This window comes from Dendropsophus ebraccatus, chromosome 7, assembly GCF_027789765.1.
Source record: "Dendropsophus ebraccatus isolate aDenEbr1 chromosome 7, aDenEbr1.pat, whole genome shotgun sequence".
Lineage (NCBI taxonomy): Eukaryota > Metazoa > Chordata > Amphibia > Anura > Hylidae > Dendropsophus > Dendropsophus ebraccatus.
Window position 1 is genome coordinate 127,877,535 of NC_091460.1, and position 24,123 is coordinate 127,901,657.

Genomic DNA, 24,123 nt, shown 5'->3' on the forward strand with positions numbered 1-24,123 from the left:
CACGTTCGTTGTTGCAATTTGCAAAAACGGCCATGATTAAATCAAAAAATATGTTGTGTGAACATAGCCTCAAGCTGCATTTTGCCATTAAAGTTATATAGATGGGTTATCCTTAGGATAGGTCATCAATATCCCCATTGGTGGGGTTTCAATACCCTATGGGCTTATTCCCATGTCTTGTGAATTACGGGCCCGACAGACAGGGGAGCCAGTGCATTGTTTCCCCGTGCGGCATGATGTATCAATATCATGCCGGGAGTGGGGAAACTCTTTCAATCTCCGCGGCACTGTAATGACAGAGTTGTGTGGCTGTGTCACTACAGAGCCGCAGAGATTCAAACAGTTTCCCCGCTCCCGGCATGATATATACATTCAATTACAGGGCTTCCTTGTCTGTAGCATCGGTAATTTACGGGATGTGAGAATAAGACCTACATCCCACCCATCCCCTGACTAAAGGTGCCACAGTGCTTAATGGGGTTGTCTGGGATAATTTATTAGTTAGCCACGCTGCCAAGGCTGCAGGAGACATGACAGTAATGTCTACTTATCTGTCCCGCTCCGACACAGCTGCCGGTTCCTGGGTTCATATGTTCTGTGCCGCTGGCAGTGTTTCGGGCGCATCCGATGACTTGGCTATCCCACAGGAAATGGCCAGTCAGCACCAACCAGGGATGGGAAACCTTGGCTCTCTAGCTGTTACAAAACTACAAGCATGATGGGAATTGTAGTTTTACAACCGCTGGAGTGCCGAAGGTTCCTCATCCCTGGCATAGACTCTATGCTCTATCCACTGCAGCACGACCAATTAAGAAATTATCCCGGACAACCCAAAAACGAGATTGTTTATCGTTAACCTAAAATTGTTCACCATATTACACAGAACGATGGTTAGTAGTTACGATCGTTACTATGATCGTTTATTCCATCTGATCACAGCAAAACAATGAACAATGTGCAATTACACTGAACCATAAGGGAACAAATGCGGAACTTGAGTGAACGAATGTGGTATTACAGCAAACAATTAACGTTAATTTTAGATCTAAATCAACAAACAACGGCATACGGATGACTTTTCGATCGTCGCCTGCAATTACACAGAACGAATATTGTTTAAATTCGAGCGATATAACGTTTTTTTGCACAATAATCTTCCCGTGTAATAGGGCGGTCTTTGAGATCAAACTGCAGTCATCTACCAGGATAAGGTGGGCATAAAACCTCAATAACTGTCAGCCGACGGTTATCTCTCCCGTCCTCTCCATACACATCAAGGTTCTCTATGGGGAGGCGTTAGCCACTGCCAGTCAGCTCTGGTGGTGGCTTATCTCTCAGAGAACAAAGTAAAAAAGAAGGGCAGTGAAATTCCATCACGTCTGACCCCTATCTCCACTGACATTATCTGTTGGTGAAGTCTCGGGAGACAACCTGCTATGAGTGGCAGGTTTGGCCGACATCAGTATAACAAGCAGTAAGGTTAGGCTTCAAACGGCTAATAATTTGCATGTCTCATACATTTTCATGCTGGCATACGATCTGATAGCACTTGTAGATGACAGACTAAATGACATGCAGTGACAGTGAGATGCTTTTTTCAGTGATCAGCGCATAAAACAGATATGTTAAATGGACAGCAAAAACACATTGTGAACCCAGCTCGTAATCTCTGTGTTACCACTCTCAACCTTGGCCATGTGTTATGTACAGCTATAATAGCAGTGTAATGTCGGGTGAAGATAAGGAGCTCGATCCGCCTGACACATCAGCACATTACAGGGAAATGTACAATGAATGCTGGGTTCTTGTACTTTATTAAAGGAGAAGTCCGGACGTTTTTAAAATCCGGCAGACGGAAACTGATTTCCACCACTGATTAAACTGATCTCCAGCACTGACACATCACAACCCGGCTGATGGATTGGCCGCTCAGCCAGTCACGGGATGCCGCTCCAGTCACTGATAGGCTGAGTGGCCAGTCCATCAGCCAGGACAGGCCTTCCCCTGCCCCCGGGAGTCGTGACGTCATCACAACCGGGGGGAAAATGCCTTCTGGCGGGGGTCCCGAGGCTGTTTGTGCAGCTTACCGGGGGCACAGGGAGAGGTAAGTCCGCACTTGTAATCAATTTCCCCCCTGCCGGCTGCCAGATTTTAAAAATGTCCGGACTTCTCCTTTAAATGCAGCAGAAATGTTGTTGTTGTTTTTTTTTTTTCTACAGTGAAACAATGTAACATACATGTTGTGTAAAGATAAAAGGCAACACAAATATTAAAATACATTCTCACATTTTGAAGTTGGCACAGAGATAAAGTCACTGTTGTGTCGTCCAGTAGGGAGCTACGGTCTCTTCCGCGGTCAAAGCTTTCTCCATCTTCTGATAAGAGGCTATGGTGTAAAAAAACAAAAAAAAACAGTAAAAATGTTGGGAAACTGGTCTGGATACACTGTGCCAGATTTCTGAACTCTCTGGATTTCTATGACCTCCTATATGAATGAGGAGGTGGACATGGCTAAAGCAGGGGAATAACTTGTCCAAAAGCAATGGAGGCAATTGATCAATGTAGAAGATCATGTAGTCATAAATAACTGCACACGCTGAAATGGCACATTGCACACTTCGCACCCTGCTAGTGATAGCTAAAAGAGTGGGTGTAATCTACCCAGAGGGTCTGGGGACTATGGGGGAGATTTATCAAACTGGTGTAAAATAGAATTGGCTCAGTTGTCCCTAGAAACCAATCAGATTCCACTTTTCATTCTTCACAGATTCCTAGGATAATAAAAGATGAAATGTGATTGGTTACTAGGAGCAATTCTACTTTACACCAGTTTGATAAATCTCACTCTATAACTTTTGAGGCACATTTATGTGAACCACGGTCACAAAACGGTGCACATTTGGCACAAGTCTATGTGTGTGTCTGATTTATTAAAGGAGAAGTCCAGCAAAATTTTTTATTAAATAATTGTATTGCTCCCAAAAAGTCATACAAATCCCCAATATACACTTAATACGGGAAATGCTTATAAAGTGCTTTTTTCCCTGCACTTACTACTGCATCAAGGCTTCACTTCCTGGATAACATGGTGATGTCACTTCCTGGATAACATGGTGATGTCACTTCCTGGATAACATGGTGATGTCACTTCCTTGATTAAATGGTGATGTCACGACCCGACATCACGAGGGACACAGGGCACTGGAGGGACACTGAGCATCCCTCTGCCATCATCCTCTTCAGCAGCCACAGCCCACACAGCTCTGGGAGTCGAGTCGTGACATCACCATGTTATCCAGGAAGTGACATCACCATTCTATCCAGGAAGTGAAGCCTTGATGCAGTAGTAAGTGCAGGGAAAAAAAGCACTTTATAAGCATCTCCCGTAATAAGTCTATATTGGTGATTTGTATAACTTTTGGGAGGCAATACAATACTATAATAAAAATTTTTGCCGGACTTCTCCTTTAAGAGCTGTGTGCTGTTTAAGTAACTGGTGCAATACACTTTTATATCTGTTTTTCTTTCTAGCCACAGATATATTTTTAGCGTTCACCAAATGGTGGCAGCAACGTACCTGCTGACAGGAATAGAGATTTTACTTAATGCAGTAAGTTAAGGAGTACATACAGTATTCTTCAACAAACTTCTGACAAATTTACAGTGACTGTGAGTCTGACACCCACAAACACTAAAATAGACAAGGCTTACGCCCTTAGCTGAATGCTGAACCTGTTCTGCTTGACTGTCCTGGGAAAGACGAGCATGTGGTATACAGATTTATGGAAAGTCTCCTAGACTCTCTCTGAACTCTTTCACCACTCACTCCATTCTTTGAGGGAAGCCCAGGTCAGCTCAGCCGAGTACTTCTGCCCCTTTAATCAGTAGGAGTCTCAGCAGCCAGATCCCCTAGGAATAAAACTTCTGACATGACATCTGTCAGAATAATACTTTGATGATAGTATAGGAAGAACCTTCATGCAGTTATTGCCGACAGTCCTTATTTTTTTTACATCACTGTAGTTATAATTCAAAATCTGTGTTCAGTGTTCACCCACCTTCCCATTTGTTTTCTAAAACGTAAAACCTTTTTACTGTGAGAACAAAAATTTTAGCCGCACTAATACTTTCTGATCACTACTTAGGTTCCTTCAATCCAGGAAAATCAATCCAGAGAAAAAACTGATAGATTTCCTCACCCATGGGGTTCTACTGGGCACAGACACCCTTTAGGATTTTTCCTGAAGGGTGTCCGTGCCAGAAGATATGCCCAGAGATTATAGGAAATGTCCTATTATCATCCGGAATACCGGCACGGATACCCCATAGGACCTCATGGGGCCATCTGGAATTCCAGGCAGCTCTGAAAACTGCCAGGGCCAGCACCCTGTACACGCATATAGTTAAATCTGTTTGACAGGGCTGTGAGCAATTTGCTCCTGGTCCTGTAAACCACTCTTCTGGCTAGAGGCGTCATGATGAATGAGTGATGTCACTCTTGCAAAGCCAGAAGACAGAGTGAGAAGCCAGAGGGAAGCAACGCTGAAGCAGGAGAGTTTTTTTATTTTTCTCCTCCATTTTTACAGTCAGAAAAAAACTGATGATTTCCTGAAGGTTCCTGTAAGGGCTGTATTACAGGGGGCGATTATTGTTCAAAAAATCGTTAGGATTTAAACGTCTTGTGTAATAGCAGGCGATGATTACACGACCAACGAGAAATCGTTGATCGTTTGATAAAATCTGGACCTATTTTCATTGTTGATCGTTCACAAATCGTCTGAACATGACACGTCGTTCGGTTGTTCCCTGGTCTATCAGCCAGGAAAGGACGCGTGCAAGAACAACCGTAAGTAACGATCATCGTCCTGTGTAATAAGTTAAACTTTTAAGACTGATTGTCATATCAGATCGTTTATCGCCGAAAAATCGTCCCATGTAATACCACCATTAGGCTTCCTGATCAGTGTTTCCTGACAGTACAAAAGGCCATGGACGTGTGAAAGGAACCTTAGGGCCCTATTCCACCGGACGATTATCGTTCGCATAATCGTTAACGATAAACGATCCAAACGACTGCTATTACAAAAGACCTGAAATCACTCGCCCCTTTACATGGAAAGATAATCGTTACTGATGATCGTTCGTGCGGTTGTCTTGTACTCGCTATTGCGTTCGTCACTACTGCGAACGACATCTTATTCAACGCAAACGATTTTGGAACGAGCAACAATAAAAATAGGTCCAGGTCTTATTAAACGATCAACAATTTCTCGTTCGGTCGTTAGTCGTTAACCGCTATTCAAACGAACGATTATCGTTTAGATTCGAACAATTTAACGATAATCTGAATCCTTAGATGTAACTTTATAATTTGCTGTGGGTTTTGCTGGAGATTAAGTCATTACAACGAGTACTTCCACTTACTTTGGTAATGTGCACACCGGGGGTTTGGACCTTATAATTCCTTTACTGACCAATTCCTTCTCCAAGTCTCCCCCGGCCAAGCACCAGAGGTGATACACTTCCTCAATGGATCTCTCCGACAGAAAGTCACCTTCATCTACAATAATGATACATATTGAATACGTATGTATTTTACAGCAAAACAGTCCATTATGATCCAACCTGAATTTTTTAAAGCAGTCCTAGTACCTTTACATAGGAGACTGATGTCCTCGGGCAGGGAAAGATCAGCACATCGCAGAGCAGAGGAGAAGAGGCTGGCGGGTTGGCGGAAGGGCGTGTATGTAGGTGAGATGTCACTGAACACCCCATCAGAAAGTAACTTTGCAGCTGTGGGCCTATAAGGATGACAAGCATTGTAAGTACAGTCCTGTAAGCAGTGTAAGTAGTATTGTAGATGAAGATTCAGACTAACCCCATCTATAAAGATAACCAGGGAAGGTAGAAGTATAGCAATAAGAAGTCACAAATAAGACTAATAAATATAATAGACTACCCTGGTGGTCTAGGGGTAATGTCGACCTCTGTTATTTGTGGCCATAAGCCTGCTGTAATGTAATAATATGTATTTCTATAGCGACACTCAGCATTTTTTTGTTACATTTTTAGTATATTTCCTTTTCTCTGTTTATAGCACATACTGAACAATTTTTTTCCCATTAACTTTATAAATACATATTTGTTAGGAGAGCAATACAGATTTAGGCTGGGTTCACACTATGTATATTTGAGGCTGTATTTGTGAGGCTGTATAGCAACCAAAACCAGGAGTGGATTGAAAACACAGAAAGGCTCTGTTCACATAATGTTGTAATTGAGTGGATGGCCGTCATTTAATGGCAAATATTTGCTGTTATTTTAAAACAACGGCTGTGGTATTGAAATAATGGCCGTTATTTACTGTTATATGGCGGCCATCCACTCAATTTCAACATTGTGTGAACAGATCCTTTCTGTGTTTTCAATCCACTCCTGGTTTTGGTTGCTATGAGGACCTGACATGAGGACCAAATACAGCCTCAAATATACATAGTGTGAACCCAGCCTTATAAATTACTTCTATTTAAATATCTCAGGTCTTTCAGTACTTATCAGCTGCTGTATGTCCTGCAGAAAGTGGTGTATTCTTTCTTTCCAGTCTGACAGTACTCTCTGCTGCCACCTCTGTCTGTGTCAGGAGCTGTCCAGAGCAGGAGAGGTTTTCTATGGGGATTTGCTGCTGCTCTGGACAGTTCCTGAGATGTCAGCAGAGAGCACTGTGTCAGACTGGAAAGAATACTCCCACTTCCTGCAGGACATACAGCGGTTGATAAGTACTAGAAGACTTGAGATTTTTAAATAGAAATAAATTACAAATCAATACAACTTTCCAGTAGTTTTTGCTGTAGTTCCCCTGTAAGCCTAGAAGGTCCTTCTTCTTACATACTACTAGGGAAACAATTCAAATATTGACTCTTTTTTTAGCAACGTTTTGTAGCTTGAGAGACAGAGAACATCACAGATGAAAGATAGCAGTTACTGAAAAAGGCTAAAGTTTAAAAAAAATTATATATCCATATATATATATATATATATATATATATATATATATACATATGACAAAAGACATGGCCAATGAAACCGTTTGGCTCTAATCCAAGTTCTAGTAATGGTGTAAAATCTCTGGTGCTACTAGCGCCCCTGGTTGGTGAAAGACAAACTTCATGCTATTGTACTTTACTACGGGCAGGTTTAGCTAGCTAGCACTCACCTTTTTGAGGGATGATAAGTGAGGCATTTCCTCAATAAAGTTAGGACATTTCCTGGAAGACTCTTAAAGTGAAGAAAAAGAAATAAAAACTTTTAAGAACAATACAAAATAAAATAATGCCGTTAAAGGGGTTATCCAGCGAAATTCCTTTTCTTTCAAATCAACTGGTTTCATAAAGTTATATAGATTTGTTATTTACTTCTATTTAAAAATCTCAAGTCTTCCCATACTTCTCAGCTGCTGTATGTCCTGCAGGATGTGGTGTATTCTTCCTTGTCTGACACAAGGCTCTCTGCTGCCACCCCTGTCCAAGTCAGGAACTGTCCAGAGCAGAAGAGGTTTTCTATGGGGATTTGCTGCTGCTCTGGACAGTTCCTGACATGGACAAAAATGGCAGCAGAGAGCACTGTGTCACACTGGAAAGGATACATCACTTCCTGCAGGACATACAGCAGCTGATAAGTATGGGAAGACATGATATTTTTAAATAGAAGTAAATTACAAATCTATATAACTTTGGTGAAAATATTTTTCTTTCAATTCAACTGGTTTAAGAAAGTTATATAAATTTGTAATTTACTTCTATTTAAAAATCTCCAGTCTTCCAGTAGTTTTCAGCTGCTGTATGCCCTGTAGAAAGTGGTGTATTCTTTCCAGTCTAACTCTCTGCTGCCACCTCTGTCCATGTCAGGAACAGCCCAGAGTAGCAAATCCCCATAGAAAACCCACTCCTGCTCAGGACAGTTCCTGACATGGACAGAGGTGGCAGCAGAGAGCACTGTGTCAGACTAGGAAGAATACACCACATCCTGCAGAACATACAGCAGCTGATAAGTATGGGAAGACTTAAGATTTTTAAAAAGAAGTTAATTACAAATCTATATAACTTTCTGAAACCAGTTGATTTCAAAGAAAAATATTTTTGCCAGAGTACCCCTTTAACCCCTTAAGGACGGGCCAATTTTCCTTTTTGCGTTTTCGTTTTTTCCATCTTGTGTTTAAAAGGCCATGGCACTTGCATTTTTCCACCTAGCGACCCACATGAGCCCTTATTTTTTGCATCACTAATTGTACTTTGCAATGACAGGCTGAATTTTTGCATAAAGTACACTGCGAAACCAGAAAAAATTCAAAGTGTGGTGAAATTGGAAAAAAACAAAACAAAACGCATTTCTTTTATTTGGGGGGATGGTGTATTTACGCCTTTCGCCCTGGGGTAAAACTGACTTGTTATGCATGTTCCTCAAGTCGTTACAATTAAAACGATACATAACATGTATAACTTATATTGTATCTGATGGCCTGTAAAAAATTCAAACCATTGTTAACAAATATACGTTCCTTAAAACCGCTCCATTCCCAGGCTTATAGCGCTTTTATCCTTTGGTCTATGGGGCTGTGTCAGGTGTCAGTTTTTGCGCCATGATGTGTTCTTTCTATCGGTACCTTGATTGCGCATATGTGACTTTTTGATCGCTTTTTATTATATTTTTTCAGGATTTGATGCAACAAAAAATGCGCAATTTTGCACTTTGGGATTTTTTTTGGGCGCTGACGCAGTTTACCGTGCGAGATCAGGAATGTGATTAATAGTTCGGGCCATCACGCACGTGGCGATAGCAAATATGTTTATTTATTTAATTTTATTTAAAACCTGGGAAAAGGGGGGTGATTCAGACTTTTATTAGGGGAGGGGGCTTTTTATTGATAACAACACTTTATTTTTTTTTACACATATACTAGAAGCCCCCTGGGGTTTGGGGTATTCCCCCCCTGGGGTTAGGGTTATTCCCCCTGGGGTTAGGGTTATTCCCCCTGGGGGACTTCTAGTATATACACTTTGATCTCTCATTGAGATCTTTGCTGTATAGTTATACAGCAAAGATCAATGAGATCGGCACTCGTTTGCTTTCGGCTGCTGCAGCCAAAAACAAACGAGTGCCGAGCCGGGGACGGCGCCATCTTGGAGCAGTCCCCGGCCGGCAGCAGTAACGGAGGAGCGATCTCCTCCACTAGACACCAGGGAAGTGCTGTATCTGGTAATCGGATGCAGCTGTCATGTTTGACAGCTGCATCTGATTACTGTATTAGCGGGCACGGCGATCGGACCGTGCCCGCTAATACCCACGGTCCCGGGCTACAAGCGGCACCCGGGACCGCGGCGGTTCAGAGCGGGGTCGCCGCGCGGCCCCGCTCTGAACACCTCTTACGGGCCCATGACGTACGGGTACATTATGCGTCCCTAAGAGGTTAACGTGGGCAGTCCAGCATCAAACAAGGACCTGGTCTTACATCACCTGTCTAGACACATTTGCACAGATACTTATATTGTGGAGATAGCAAACTTAATCCTATCACTGAAGAATCGTGTCCTGTGTGATATCCATGCAGCATCACGTATAATTTGAGTTTTATAAACTATAGCTCATATTCTGCTTACGCCGCGCTACAATCCGGCATTACTTGGAATTTTCCGGGTATTAATTTGGGCAGCATCATTACAAGGCTATGCGCTAGCGCCAGGCAATGTAACAGCCATTTACACACAGTGATGACAGCCACGGAGAAGGGATAAATCCAATTCGGCTCTCGTTACAGCTGATTTGAAATGCTACCTGCTAGAATTGATGAGCTGGGACTCTCACCTGCTCCACAGCGCCACCTACAGGGAATATCGCTAACAATCACCTCTTAAAAATGCATGTCACTAGCTTTAGCAGCAATTTCCTGGGAATTGCAAAGCGCTTCACACACCTTTATCACTTCCACACATCCATGTTCTTCAGCGAGCACGGTCACAATGTCATCAACGCAGCCTGAGGGAGGAAAATAACAAGAAAATGAGGCCTGTGCCGTACACACAGCCACTTGAAACCGCCTTAAAATAGCAAGCTGGGAATTACATGGTGGGGGCTGGAAAGCTAAATACTGCCGGAATAGGAATCTACAAGAAGCAAAACAAGTATATGATTAAATGCATATCAATGTATCCTGCAGACATGGCACCATCTGTAGCCGGGTACTCTCACAGTGAACGCAGAAGAAGGGATCATGGCGTATTAACCTGACTCTCACTAAACTCTATTGAAAACTTTAAAGTGTCACCCTCAATTATTATTATTATTATTATTATTATTATTATTATTTTTTGCAGAAATCAATAGTACAGGCAATTTTAAGAAACTTTGTATTCGGGTTTATTAGCCGAAAAATGCATTTTTATCATGAGAAAGCAGTTTGAAGCTCTCCCCCCCTGTCTTCATTGTTCTCTATGGAGAGGGGAGGGGTGGAGGGAGATGAGGCACCAAAACAGGACAACAAAGAGTTAATTTACAGCTAGATCACCGGGCTATCTCCTCTGAAGTCAGCACTGACCTCTCTGACCTCTGAATATGCTTGCACACAGGTCCCGCTGTGTAGTCCTTTGTTCTCGGCTGGCGACTAATCTCCCCTCTCCATAGGTTACATAGGGCCTGACTGATGTACAAAGGGCACGATTTCCTGATAATGAGCAGTGAATGAAAGAGAGGAGGGGGGCGGGGGACCTGGGAAAGTATTTTTGAATGCAGATAATGGCATATTTGCCTAATAAACCCAATTACAAAGTTTCTTAAAATCACCTGGAGTATTGATTTCTGCAAAAAAAAAAAGAAAATATGACAGTGACTCTTTAAGACAAGCTGTCAAAAAATTATCAAAAAAACGTGCTTTAGCCAAGGGCAGACGGAAAGATGCGCATCCGACTTGGCTGACAGAACTAGACCACCTTGGCACCTTTTGATAACATCTAAAGCACATACAGCAGATAATGGATTCTCAAAAAAGGTGATGGAGGAAGCCACTATATGGTTCTGCTTTGTGTTCATTCATTAAAGGGGTTATCCAGCAGGAAAAAAAATCTTTCAAATCAACTGCGGTCAGAAAATTATATAGATTTGTTATTTACTTCTATTTAAAAATCTCCAGTTTTCCCATACTTATCAGCTGCCGTATGTACTGCAGGAAGTGTTGTTTTATTGACATTCAGACACAGTGCTCTCTGCTGACATCTCTGGCTGAGACAGGAACTGTCCTGAGCAGGAGAGGTTTTGTATGGGGATTTGCTGCTGCTCTGGACAGTTCCTGACATGGACAGAGGTGGCAGCAGAGAGCACTGAGTCAGACTGGAAAGAAAACAACATTTACTGCAGGACATACAGCAGCTGATAAGTATGGGAAGACACAAGATTTTTAAATAGAAGTAAATTACAAATCTATATAACTTTCTGATACCAGTTGATTTAAAAGAATTTTTTTTTGCTGAACAACCCCTTTAAGGTGAGTCTGTTAGTAGTAGCAGGAAGCGTGAAAACTGCTGACAGCTCCAGAAAGATGTCAAGGGGGCAGTGAAATTATACCTAGGGTCTTAGTAATGCAGCGTGCCGAGAGACGCTAGAGGTGACTATCATAGCTGAGGGACGGGGCCTCTTAATACAGAAAGCTGCATGCACCCAACAAGAAGGGACAGCCTCAGGGACACTTAAAGGACAGGTACCGATTTACACCTACTTGGATGTTTCATTGCATTAGCCCCATAAAGGCCTGCTTTATGTCACAATCACTTTAAGTAGCATTGTAACTTAAATTTGATAAGAAAATAGTTTAAAAAAAAAAAAATACATGTGGGCACATCCCATGAATACTGTACACTCATATAAGGCTGGGTTCACACTGCGTTTTTGATGTAAAACGGATTGCAAAAACGGATGCATTTGTGTGCATCCGTTTTGATCCGTTTTTCCATTGACTTCCATTATAAAAAAACGGATCAAAACGGATCCGTTTTTTTTTGACGGACACAAAAACGTTAAACGTATGCTAAAAACGCAGTGTGAACCCAGCCTAACTGTATTCATTATAATAAACACCTGCTAAGAGGAAGGCAAATTAAAGTGACAGAACTATTTTATTTGACCTCCAAATAGGATTTTGAGCTTAACTGGAAATGGATTGATGCGCCTCCCATTTTACTTTATAATTCTGTATACAACTGGGCTTATAGGTCCCTCTTCTCGCTTAGGCTGGGTTCACACTACCTTTTTGCAATCCTTTTTTTAATCCATTTCTTTTTTTTTTTTTTTTTTTTTTTTTAAACGGATGCAAATGTGTGAATCCGTTTTTCCCATTAACTTCCATTATAAAAAAAAAAGTAACAAAACGGATCGTTTTTTTTTTTTAACGTACACAAAAACGTAGTCAACCTTATTTCTGTGTCCGTTAAAAAAAAAAAAAAAAAAACGGATCCATTTCGATCCATTTTTTTTTTTTTTACAATGGAAGTCAATGGAAAAACTGATCAAAACGGATGCACACAAATGCATTTTTTTTTTTTTTGCAAAAAAACGAATTGCAAAAACGTAGTGTGAACCCAACCTTGGTGAAGAGAAGCAAGCGATCTACAAGACTTTCAAGCCCTTACAAAGATAAGGGTTAAAGAATTCAGCAGCACAGAATTTTGGACGTTTTATGGGTTATTGCCAATCTATTATGTCAGCGTTGAGAATTGCTACGTACCCAACTCAAGTATTACTTTCAGTTTCTCTGATATGTCCAGGCTTTGAAATAATTTTCTTCCCTGGGAAAAGAATGCCAAACTGTTATTATCACATGGTAAATCTAAATTGCCGTAAGTGCCATAAGGGTGGAGCTTAACAGTCAGATTGCCCCATATCTCCGTCCATATTGCCATCTAGGCCCCTCCCCCTTCGTAGCGATTGGAATGGGCCGACTTAGAGGGGCGGGCGCTAGGCCTCTAGGTCGGCCCATTCCAAAGTCTGCAGAGGGGGCAGGGCCTATACACAGATGACGTCACAGAGGGGGCGGGCCTATGGTGCTGATGTGGGTACTTTCTGATTTAGTCCACCTGCTACAAACAATAGCAAACAACCAAAAGAAAAAGGGAAGCAGGTATATATGAACTGCACAACCACAATAATGTAAAAATATCAGAAAATTAGAAAAAAAACCTCCAAAATCAAAAAAATACTTAAAACATACAGTATACCAAAAACTTCACTCCTGGCTCAAATACAGCACAGTTTGTCACCGCTCAACCCCTACTGGTGCATAGGGGAACACAAAGCAGTATCATTATTGCACATGTCTGCCAAAAATTACATATATCTGTAAATACATACCCATATACAAAAAAAAAATAAACTACATAGTCAAGCCTAAAGTGCATCAAATGACAGATAACGTGCACGTGCTATGTGTTCTCCTTTGTACCAGTAGGGGTGAGTGGTGACACACTGTGCTCCCTGCCAGGAGTGGAGTTTTTGGTACAGTGGTGCCTTGGATTACGAGCATAATCTGTTCTGGGACGGCGTTTGTAATCCAAATCACTCTTAAACCAAAGCAAATTTTCTCATAAGAAATCACTGATATGCAGACAATTGGTTGCACACCCCAAAAATAATGATTTTTTTTATTCTGAAAAACATGTAAAACTAATGAAACAAACATTTATAAACAGCTGAATATGTGATACTATAAGTTACTGTACAGTATAGCAATCAGCATGTGGTGTATAATGTATAGTAAGTGCATAAACCTGAAAAACAGCAGCAGTTTATAGATACAGGATGGAGCTGCAGAGGCTAGAATAGAGAAGCAGGGCTGCTGTCAGAGGTCTGTGAGGTCACATGACAGCAATGGGGAAGGGGGTGTGTTCAGCACGGACCAATCAGGAAGTGAGAATCACAGAGCTGTGCAGGAGGACAGTGACAGAAAATTCTCTATACAGCAGTGTGAATGGCTGAGTGTAAGTGCAGGCACATTATAGCAGGAATGTGTATAGCTGAGTGTGAGTGCAGGCACATTATAGAAGCAGTGTGTATAGCTGAGTGTAATTGCAGGCACATTATAGCAGCAGTGCGTATGGCTGAGTGTGAGTACAGGCACATTATAGCAGGAATGGAGAGGATGGGAAACACAAGGGTTGCCAGAGACTGTAGGGTGCATGAAGGAATAAGCAGGGTATAAGGTGAGCACAGTATAGCAGCACTCAGGCAGAGAGAGGTCACAGCTATGGAGAGATTACCCCCACAGTCCTGTCCCCTGATGTAAGCCCCAACCTGAAGTGGATCTGCCATGATTTGGAAGGTGAGGGAGACTTCTTGGGTCAGAGTACAGCGCTGTAGACCACCCTGTTCAGGCCATGCCCCTCCCCCACTCGCCCTCCCACCCAGTACCGGGAGCTCTTAAACCAAGTTACAATTTTGAAAATCTGTGAGCTCTTCTTGCAAAACGCTCTTGATCCAAGTTACTCTTAAAACAAGGTACCACTGTATATGCTTTAAGTGTTTTTAAGCCTTTGGACATCTGCTGCGGCCGCCATAGGCCGACAAATTGTTACATGTAAAAGGACCCTAATTCTGTAATGTCTAATTGTATCTTCAGAATTTGTCAGCGCTATAGAAACTTTATTATTATGTAATTTTGTATGTAAACAGCACAAAAAAGGATTTTTATTGTTTGATAGTAACACATAACAAAAACTATATAAAAGATAATAGAGAAAATATGTATTTTTACCATTTACATACCATGCAAAGTTCTAACAAGATGACCCCTAATGACCACACATCTGATTTAGGTCCCGAGGGCAGAGGTCTCTCATACTGGGTAGGATCTTTCGTTTTTACAATTCCCAGGGCAATTACTTCTGGTGCCAAATATGACGGATATCTAAGAGGGAGAAAAAGGAGATGTCACAGATCAGACTCTTCAGGACACATCAATAATACTGGTCCCAATACACTATTCACAGGAGATGCCATAGATGTGTGAGGTATGGGTCAGCAGACATCCATTCATCCGGGTGAGGTGGCTGCCATATCTAGGGGATGAATTATTGGAGAGGGGGCTATGCATTTACATACTGTATGGGAGTCATGGAAACAACTGAAAAAGCCATAAGACATTAAAGTGTCACTGACGTGTTTTTTTATTTTTATTTGCAGAAATCAATAGTCCAGGCGACTTTAAGAAACTTTGTAATTGGGTTTATTAGGCAAATATGCCATTATCTGCATTCAAAAAGACTTTCCCCAGGTCCCCCCTACCTCCTCCTCTCCTCTCTCTCATTCACTGCTCATTATCAGGAAATCTTGACTCTTTTACATCAGTCGTGCCCTGTGTAACCTATGGGGAGGGGAGGGGGGAGGAGGGAGATTAGTCGCCAGCAGAGAGCAGAGAACAAAGGATTACACAGTGGGAGCTGTATGAAAGCCGGTATTCAGAGGTCAGAGAGGTCAGTGCTGACTTCAGAGGAGATAGCCCGTGATGTAGCTGTAAATTAACTCTTTGTTGTCCTGTTTTGGTGCCTCATCTCCCTCCACCCCTCCACTCTCCATAGAGAACCATTAAGACGGTGGTGGTGGTGGAGGAGGGGGGGGCGCTTCAAACTGCTTCTTGATGATAAAAATGCATTTTTCAACTAATAAACCCAATTACAAAGTTTCTTAAAATCACCTGTACTATTGATTTCTGCAAAAAAAAAGTAATATGCTCTCACCTCCCCGGCTCCAGCACTGGCATCCCACAGCTCCGATCCTGGCCGCTTTAGGGTCTGAGTGGGGTCCTGTGACATGACGTGTTAGGCCCTCTCAGATAGTCAGTGGCCGTAGAGGGGTCCTACCTCAGCGGCTGACTAGATGAGCGTGTCACATCCTTGGTCCTCAATCTGACCTAGAAGCGGCTTGGACCGGAGCTGTGGGATACTGCCACCAGTGCTGGAGCGGAGTAGGTGAGAGCATGTTACTTCTTTCATCCTCCCCAGCACTCTGCCAAAAATCACCCCAATCCAGAGTTCTCCTTTAACAGCATATCCACCGCATTTGCTATAAATGGCTAAGATAGGAATATCCCTTTAAAAAAGCTGTCTTCCCACAGCAACCAGCAGAGACAGCTTAGTGCATAGTGTTAGGCCAGGTTCACATACATCAGACAGTCCGGCTACCTCTTTTCATTGAAACCAATGGCAACTGATGCCACAAATGACGGCAAAAATGTATCAGTTGTCGTCAGACGTACTATTTCTTTTATTTTCATTAACCATCAGTAGTTGGACACAATGGATGGAGGAAAAACTCTTCAAGATGTGATCTTCCGTCCGAGGCAGTAGCAAAGAGGAAACGGTGTCTGACCACCTGGTATATATGAAGGGGGCCTAACCAGTAAAAGCAATATTATGCAGTAACCTCCTGAGCTCCTTTAGCAGCTGTTGCAGGCTGTTACTATTGTCTTTTAAAGGAGAAGTCTGATGAAAATTTTTATTAAAGTATTGTATTTCCCCCCAAACGTTATACAAATCACCAATATACACTTATTATGGGAAATGCTTATAAAGTGCTTTTTTTTGCACTTACTACTGCATCAAGGCTTCACTGTACACATGGATAACATTGTGATGTCACTTCCTGGATAACATGGTGATGTCACTTCCTGGATAACATGGTGATGTCAAGATCTGACACCCAGAGCTGTGCGGGCTGTGGCTGCTGGAGAGGATGGTGGCAGGAGGACACTGAGGGACACAGGGCACTGGAGGGACACTGAGCATCCCTCTGCCATCATCCTCTCCAGCAGCCACAGCCCGCACAGCTCTGGGAGTCAGATCTTGACATCACCATGTTATCCAGGAAGTGACATCACCATGTTATCCAGGAAGTGACATCACCATGTTATCCAGGAAGTGACATCACCATGTTATCCAGGAAGTGAAGCCTTGATGCAGTAGTAAGTGCCGGGAGGAAAGCACTTTATAAGCATTTCCCGTAATAAGTGTATATTGGGGATTTGTATATCTTTTGGAGGGCAAAACAATACTTTAAATTTTCGCCTGACTTCTCCTTTAACCTACGTTTATGCAGGTGATTATGGAGCAATGTATAAGAATAGGAGCATTTGGAGCTGGAAATGAAGGATAAGACTGGATCCATCAAGGAAGACAAATATTTACAAGCAATCGGCACCAATATGGATTTTGTAGCTGAGAAATAGATCGAAGGCTAGGGTGTCTATCCACAGCCCTAGAAGTATACTTTATAATACTGATAAATCCCTTCCCGGACAACTTCAAAAGTAAATCTCCAGGTTAGCTTAGGAAATACCTGTTTGTCACCAACACTATAAAGTATTTAGGCTTACGTGTGTAACTGGGGCAAGGAATAGTTATCCTCTATCTTCTTAGCTCATGTTCACCTTAAAGGGGTACTCCGGTACTAAAAATGTACTTCTAATACATAGCCTTAATAAAGTTATATTACTTTGTTATATAACTATATAAAAATAATCAATAAATACAGTTCCATATATACTTCTATTGAGCAGCAGCAGTAATGGGTGACACAGCCCCATCTGCTACCACTTACATTTGTGTCGGGAACTGCAGAGCTACCTAAGCCCTGCAGTTCCCGATCCACTGCTTTGCTCTAGCACTGTTGCACAGTGCTATACAGAGCAGGGTCCCATTTGCCACCCCCCTTCCCCCCGTGTACTGTATCTTCTTATATACAGTAACGGGCAGAGGCTGCTTTCTACTTCTAGCTCAGTGAGCGGTAATAGCAGTGACAGCTCGCTGTGCAGAGGCTGCCGAACACAGCCATTGTGTCAGCCAGGCTCCTCCTGGGTACTATATATTACAACATACTGTGGAGATATTCTGTAGGGAAACATACATACTATGCAGCATGTGAAATCTTATAGTGACTTTCCAATGTATAGTATTTACTCTGCCCTGTGACTATACTGCCATCTAGTGCTGCATTATATTACAGCACATACTAATAGACTTACCCAATCGGAAAATCTACATCCGCTCCATGATCTGTTATGTGATAAAGGCCAAACTTAGCCATCTTAACATGACCCTGGAAAAAAGGAGAATTTGAAAAAAAACAAACACACATATATATATCGACAATGCAGAATGATACAGATGTGAAATGGCAAATGGAATCATAGACATGCTGCACTGCAGACAGAGGCTCTGGGCATGAATCTATAAGGCCTCTACCCCCATTCAGGCGGCTACAGTGAAAGAATGTAGAGTAGATGCTTATGTATGTTTATGTCAGTGGGTAGGGTATGTCACTCCATCCCTAAACAGTGGCACGAGGTGAAGTCTCTCAGTATTATATTGAGCTGATAGACCTACACAGAGCCAGGGGATGCCTTATGTTACTAGGCTAAGAGTAATACTAACTTTGTACAGCATAAAAATAAAAACAAGAAACACTGTTAAACTTTGCGGCTGCCACTACTTGTTAGGTGCCCAGAACGCTCTGTATTGTAGCATTCCTGACCCCTCTCTGATCTGGGCACCTAACAAGAAGATCGAGCCTCCCGGGCGCCTAACAAGAAGATCCGGCCTCCCGGTCGCCTAACAAGAAGATCCGGCCTCCCGGGCGCCTAACAAGAAGATCCGGCCTCCCGGGCGCCTAACAAGAAGATCCGGCCTCCCGGGCGCCTAACAAGAAGATCCGGCCTCCCGGGCGCCTAACAAGAAGATCCGGCCTCCCGGGCGCCTAACAAGAAGATCCGGCCTCCCGGGCGCCTAACAAGAAGATCCGGCCTCCCGGGCGCCTAACAAGAAGATCCGGCCTCCCGGGCGCCTAACAAGAAGATCCGGCCTCCCGGGCGCCTAACAAGAAGATCCGGCCTCCCGGGCGCCTAACAAGAAGATCCGGCCTCCCGGGCGCCTAACAAGAAGATCCGGCCTCCCGGGCGCCTAACAAGAAGATCCGGCCTCCCGGGCGCCTAACAAGAAGATCCGGCCTCCCGGGCACCTAACAAGAAGATCCGGCCTCCCGGGCGCCTAACAAGAAGATCGGGCCTCCCGGGCGCCTAACAAGAAGATCCGGCCTCCCGGGCACCTAACAAGAAGATCCGGCCTCCCGGGCACTTGTGGTGCAGCAGCAGGCGGGGGCTTCAACACTGTTTATCAGGATCATGTAAGCTGTATGTCTGAGACATCGAGTATGGTTGGACACCCTTTCCTTCAACCTGTATAGGCCACATCAGCAGTTCTGATAGCTCAAAACTGCTGACAGGTCCACTTTAATACCAGGCCATTTCCCAGAATGAGTTGTGACTGGTTGCTATCTGTCTAATATTTGTCTCGACAGATTAATAAACCGAAAAATATGCAATGTTGCTTTCTTTTGCATTTCCCATCATCTAACAAAGGTTTAGGTGATAGGTATACCTCCTTAAAGGGGTTGGCCACTTTATAGTAAAATAGTTCAGCGTACAGTATTAGTAACTGTACTCACTGTATATACTGACAGCAGCTTCCTGTATACCCCATAGAGCTGAATTCAGACTCCCCTTCTCCAGGCTGTGCTGCCCTGCTCTGTGGTGATTCTGTCCATAAAATGGCCGACATGGAAAAGCATGTGACTGTGCCCCGCCCCCCCAGTGTCCATCACTGAGCCTTTATATGTCTATGGAGGAAACTGGGGGGCGGGGGCATGGTCACATGCTCCTCCGTGTCGGCCATTTTATGGACAGAAACAAAAACAGAGCTCGGCAGCACAGCCTGGAGGAGGGGAGTCTGATTTTAGCTCTATGAGGTACACAGGGAGCTGTTGTCAGTATATACAATCAGTCCACTCACTAATACTGTACAATAAACTATTTTACTATAAAGTGGCCAACCCCTTTAAGTATAATATAAAAAGAAGAAAACCCCTTCCAGAGGCACTGTTGCAAAAAAAAAAAAAAATCAACAGGGGTCGCAAGCAGTTTTGCAATATACTTTATTTTAGTTATCTATGTTTAAATCAACATTACACATATGGCCACTAGGTGTCTCCCTTCCTCTCAAATTGTGTTCCCTCCGTGCTGCTATTTAGTCTTTTCTCTGTTCAAAAAAGTGACCAAACACAGGAAGTCCCAGTCTTTTGCGTGCTCACAGACAAGGCTTGGTATTGATTGACAGCCATTCCTGAGTGGGACAAGTCTTCACTGTGCAAGTGTACAGCTGCAGTGTGTCCACATTCAATAGCAGAGAATCCTGGCAGTGCTTGCATTGTATGGTCAGCTCTCCTGTCACACAGCACTAAAACCTCTGTAACCGCCCAGTGACATTATACTGACTGAATTGTTGCATAACAAAGAGCATTGTCTCCTGGTAAGCTGCAAAGCTAATATCATTAACAAAAGTTGATAATATAATTAGCCTACGTTATTGCCCTCAGTTGATATACAACCTGCATGATGAACAGGTGTCTTACCTTGTGTGAGCGCACAAAGGACTGGGACCTCCTGTGTTTGGTCTCTTTTTTTTTGATCAGTGAAAAAGACCAAATATTGCCACAGGGGAAGCATGGACCACAGTTTGGCCATATGTACAACATTGATTTTACTTTTGCCCATTATATTATCAACTCTGCAGCTTAACAGGAGACTATGCTCTTTGTTATGCAACAATTCAGGCAGTATGTCGTCACTGTGTGGCTACAGAGGTTTTGGTGCTGGGTGACAGGAGAGCCGACCATCCAATGCGAGTACTCCCAATAGTCTCTGCTACTAAATGTGGATGCACACAGCCATACACATGCACAGTGAAGACTTGTCCCGCTCAGGAATGGCTGTCAATCAATACCAAGCCAGGTCTAAGAGCGCGCAAAAGACTGGTATTTCCTTTGTTCGGTTCATTTTTTTTTTTCTTAAAAAAAAAAAATGGCAGCATGATCCACAGTTTGGCCATATGTATAACACTAATTTAAATGTAGAAAACTAAAAAAAAAAAAAATTAAAGCGACTATGACCACAACCCCTGTTGGTTTATGGCAAAAAAAAAAAAATTCTAAAATTTGCGATAGGTACACTTTACACTGATGTGGTTATGAGATGAAATCCTGTGAAAGAGATTTATTAGCCCACGTCCTACTCGGTAGGTTTACACTGTACGGCTAAAGCACATATATAATACTGAATGATTAATCCCATATGGAATTTAATAATCAAATATTCATGGTAAAGCGTTCTGCCAGGCGGTAGAGGAAATACAACAAAAAGATAGATCCCATGATTCTTACCTCTCCATCCTGCAGGATATTGTGCGGAGACAGTGCCCGGTGGACAATACGATGACAGTTCAAATATTCCAATCCCTGAAGGGCTTCAAAAGCAATGTGCAAAATCTTCAAAGGGCTGATGGATGAAAGAAAGGGAGAGCGGGGGTTGGCTTTGAAAAAAAACACTAACAAAAATGTTTATGAATTGAATTTTCAATGCGCTATAAAAGAACAGTAAGGCTAAAAAGCAGGAACGGCACATCTCGTAGAAAGAGCCGACGCTATCATTCACTCCTATGTATGAAACTGTCCCTGGAGGCTCTCCGCACCACATATACATCCGATACGCATAAAGAAGAGGCCATTGCAACAGCGTATTTTCTGGCACTACCATCAGGAAATATAGACTTTTTTCATTTTGCTTCATAGCAAATTTAGGAAAGAGATCAGTGCCCACCGGAGGACCGGAGAATCCACCGGTGGGCCTCCAGCTTTAGAACCTGCACTAACATTGACTGACATGTTGTTTCTCACTGGTTGTTCATTGGTGGGCCCCCAGGATCATTTCCTCTGGAGGGCCCCAGATACCCCAGTCCGACACTGGATGATATTAGTGCTGTAATGTATCTGACACTCATATAGCATATAGTCATATGAACTGGTCGCCCCATCCATTCTCAGGATTCCAGGCCAGCTCCTGCTCTACAGGACATGGCAGCACAATGTATTACATGGACTCATGACATGATAATAGTGACAGCCTCTGTAGAGTACAGCAGTATGGACCTAGTGTGTCACTATTAGGTTTACAGTGTGGAGTCTGGTCCTATTACATGCGCTGATGCCAGCACCAATCTCATAGATAGGCCTATTATAAGGCCTTCCATTGTGCTGGGAGGGCCACATGAAAGATTCCTGGATTGTTCCTCTGGTCCTTTGCTTCCATCATTCATTGGCTCCACCTCCTCTATCACGCAGGGGGGTACAGTAAGGGTCCTATTACACAGGCTGATGAAGGCACAATCAATATTGTAAACCTGCGCCGATCTGCTAGATCTGTTTACTGGGCCTATTACACGGCCCGATAATTGTTAAGCAAGGGCTGCACGAACATCGTTAGTGATGTCCATGCAGCCTGTGCCCAAACAGTTAATACATTACCTGTCCACGCTCTGGGTCTTCTCCTGCGCTCTGCACGCTTCCTGGTGCGGCCAGTGATTGGCTAAGGGGGTTGTCGGCTCAGACAGACTGCTCTGAAGCTGCAGTGGTGGTGCAGGGACGCATGCAAAGCGCAGGAGAAGACCGGGAACGTGAACAGGTAATGAGGATGATCCCTGTCATCAGCTGATCGTTGTCTCTATTATTTCGATTATCGGCCCGAATTGAGCCGATAATCGCTCAGTGTAACAGGGCCCTAAGTGGCCAACAAGACGAAGAGATCTGTTGAGAAACATTTGCTTGTTCATCAGCTGATCCTTTGTTCTTCTTTCAGAGATCAATGGCCGATAATCACAATCAACATGGTGTATATGCAGCAGTCCACAGCTTTTATAATAGCCGAAAAGTTGATAGGATTTTAAAGGGAATGTGTCCCCTAAATTTCCTTTTACTGATTACAGTCGGATACTGTACATTTTTAAAGGGGCTGCGACATTGCCTGGGAATGAGTCACCAGAAAATGACTTATTGTTTTTGTGTTAAAGGGGTAGTGCGGTGCTAAACAATTATTCACAAAATAACACACATTACAAAGTTATGCAACTTTGTAATGTATGTGAATGACCCCCTTCCCCCCACCCACACCAGACCCGGCAGTGTGGTGCATTATACTCACCGCATCTCGCGTCGACCCCCGTCCGCCATCTTGTGACAATGACGTAGTCTTCGGGAGGCCGTCCGAACTGCTCCATCTGTCCCTTATGCAGGCCCCCCTGGCCTGCGTCATCAGCAGCTTAGCCACGATTGGCTGAGCATAACTGTGCTCAGCCAATCGCGGCTGAGCACAGTTATGACGCAGCAGAGGGGGGCCGGCATAAGGGACAGATGGAGCAGTTCGGACGGCCTCCCGAAGACTACATCATTGTCACAAGATGGCGGACGGGGGTCAACACGAGATGCGGTGAGTATAATGAACCACACTTCCGGGTCTAGCGTGGGTGGGGGGGAAACACGGGAAGGGGGCCTTTCACATACATAACATACATTACAAAGTTGTATAACTTTGTAATGTGTGTTATTTTGTGAGTAATTGTTTAGTGCCGCACTACCCCTTAAAACATATTTTTTAAGAATTTGTTCTAATTTTCCTATCTATATTATAAAATAATCCTGAGATTTTGCAGTTTCCATTCTCACCACTGGGGCTAAAACTAAGCGGAGATTTCCTGCTGTATCTGTAGTGATAAGAGAAGGCCTGGCAGTGGTGTCTCAATAAAATCCTACATGTCATGATATGACATTGAGAAACTTCATTTAATAAAGGTTCCTGAAAATGTGCTGGTAAGATGGTAGGTCCCACGGTTCACATTTGTGTGTTAAAATTTTTAAAGTGTCACTGTTATTTAAATTTTCTTTACAGAAATCGATAGTACAGGCGATTTTACGAACCTTTGTAATTGGGTTTATTAGGCTGGGTTCACACTGCGTTTTTGCAATCCGTCATTGCAATCTGTTTTTTTGCAAAAAAAAAAGGATGAAAAACGGATTGCAAAAAACGGATGCATTTGTGTGCATCCGTTGTGATCCATTTTTCCACCGACTTCCATTATTAAAAAAACAGATCAAAAACGGATCAGTTTTTTTGACGGACACAAAAAGTTGCTGACACTATTTTTTTTGTCCGTT

General features: G+C 43.0%; 2 protein-coding genes across 2 annotated transcripts in view; one reads left to right on the forward strand and one right to left on the reverse strand.

Annotated features, from left to right (window-relative positions):
* The window catches only part of AIMP1 (aminoacyl tRNA synthetase complex interacting multifunctional protein 1), a 433,090-nt gene that overhangs the window by 309,401 nt on the left and 99,566 nt on the right, over positions 1-24,123 (forward strand). The window lies entirely within an intron of this gene.
* The window catches only part of TBCK (TBC1 domain containing kinase), a 205,743-nt gene that overhangs the window by 136,840 nt on the left and 44,780 nt on the right, over positions 1-24,123 (reverse strand). The window contains exons 4-12 of the mRNA XM_069978417.1: positions 21,301-21,415; positions 18,053-18,126; positions 14,800-14,941; positions 12,767-12,827; positions 9,968-10,029; positions 7,214-7,275; positions 5,653-5,801; positions 5,425-5,560; positions 2,287-2,386 (exon numbers count right to left, since the gene is read on the reverse strand). Coding sequence (XP_069834518.1) covers positions 2,287-2,386; positions 5,425-5,560; positions 5,653-5,801; positions 7,214-7,275; positions 9,968-10,029; positions 12,767-12,827; positions 14,800-14,941; positions 18,053-18,126; positions 21,301-21,415 — 901 coding nt within the window. The remainder of the gene's footprint in view (positions 1-2,286; positions 2,387-5,424; positions 5,561-5,652; positions 5,802-7,213; positions 7,276-9,967; positions 10,030-12,766; positions 12,828-14,799; positions 14,942-18,052; positions 18,127-21,300; positions 21,416-24,123) is intronic.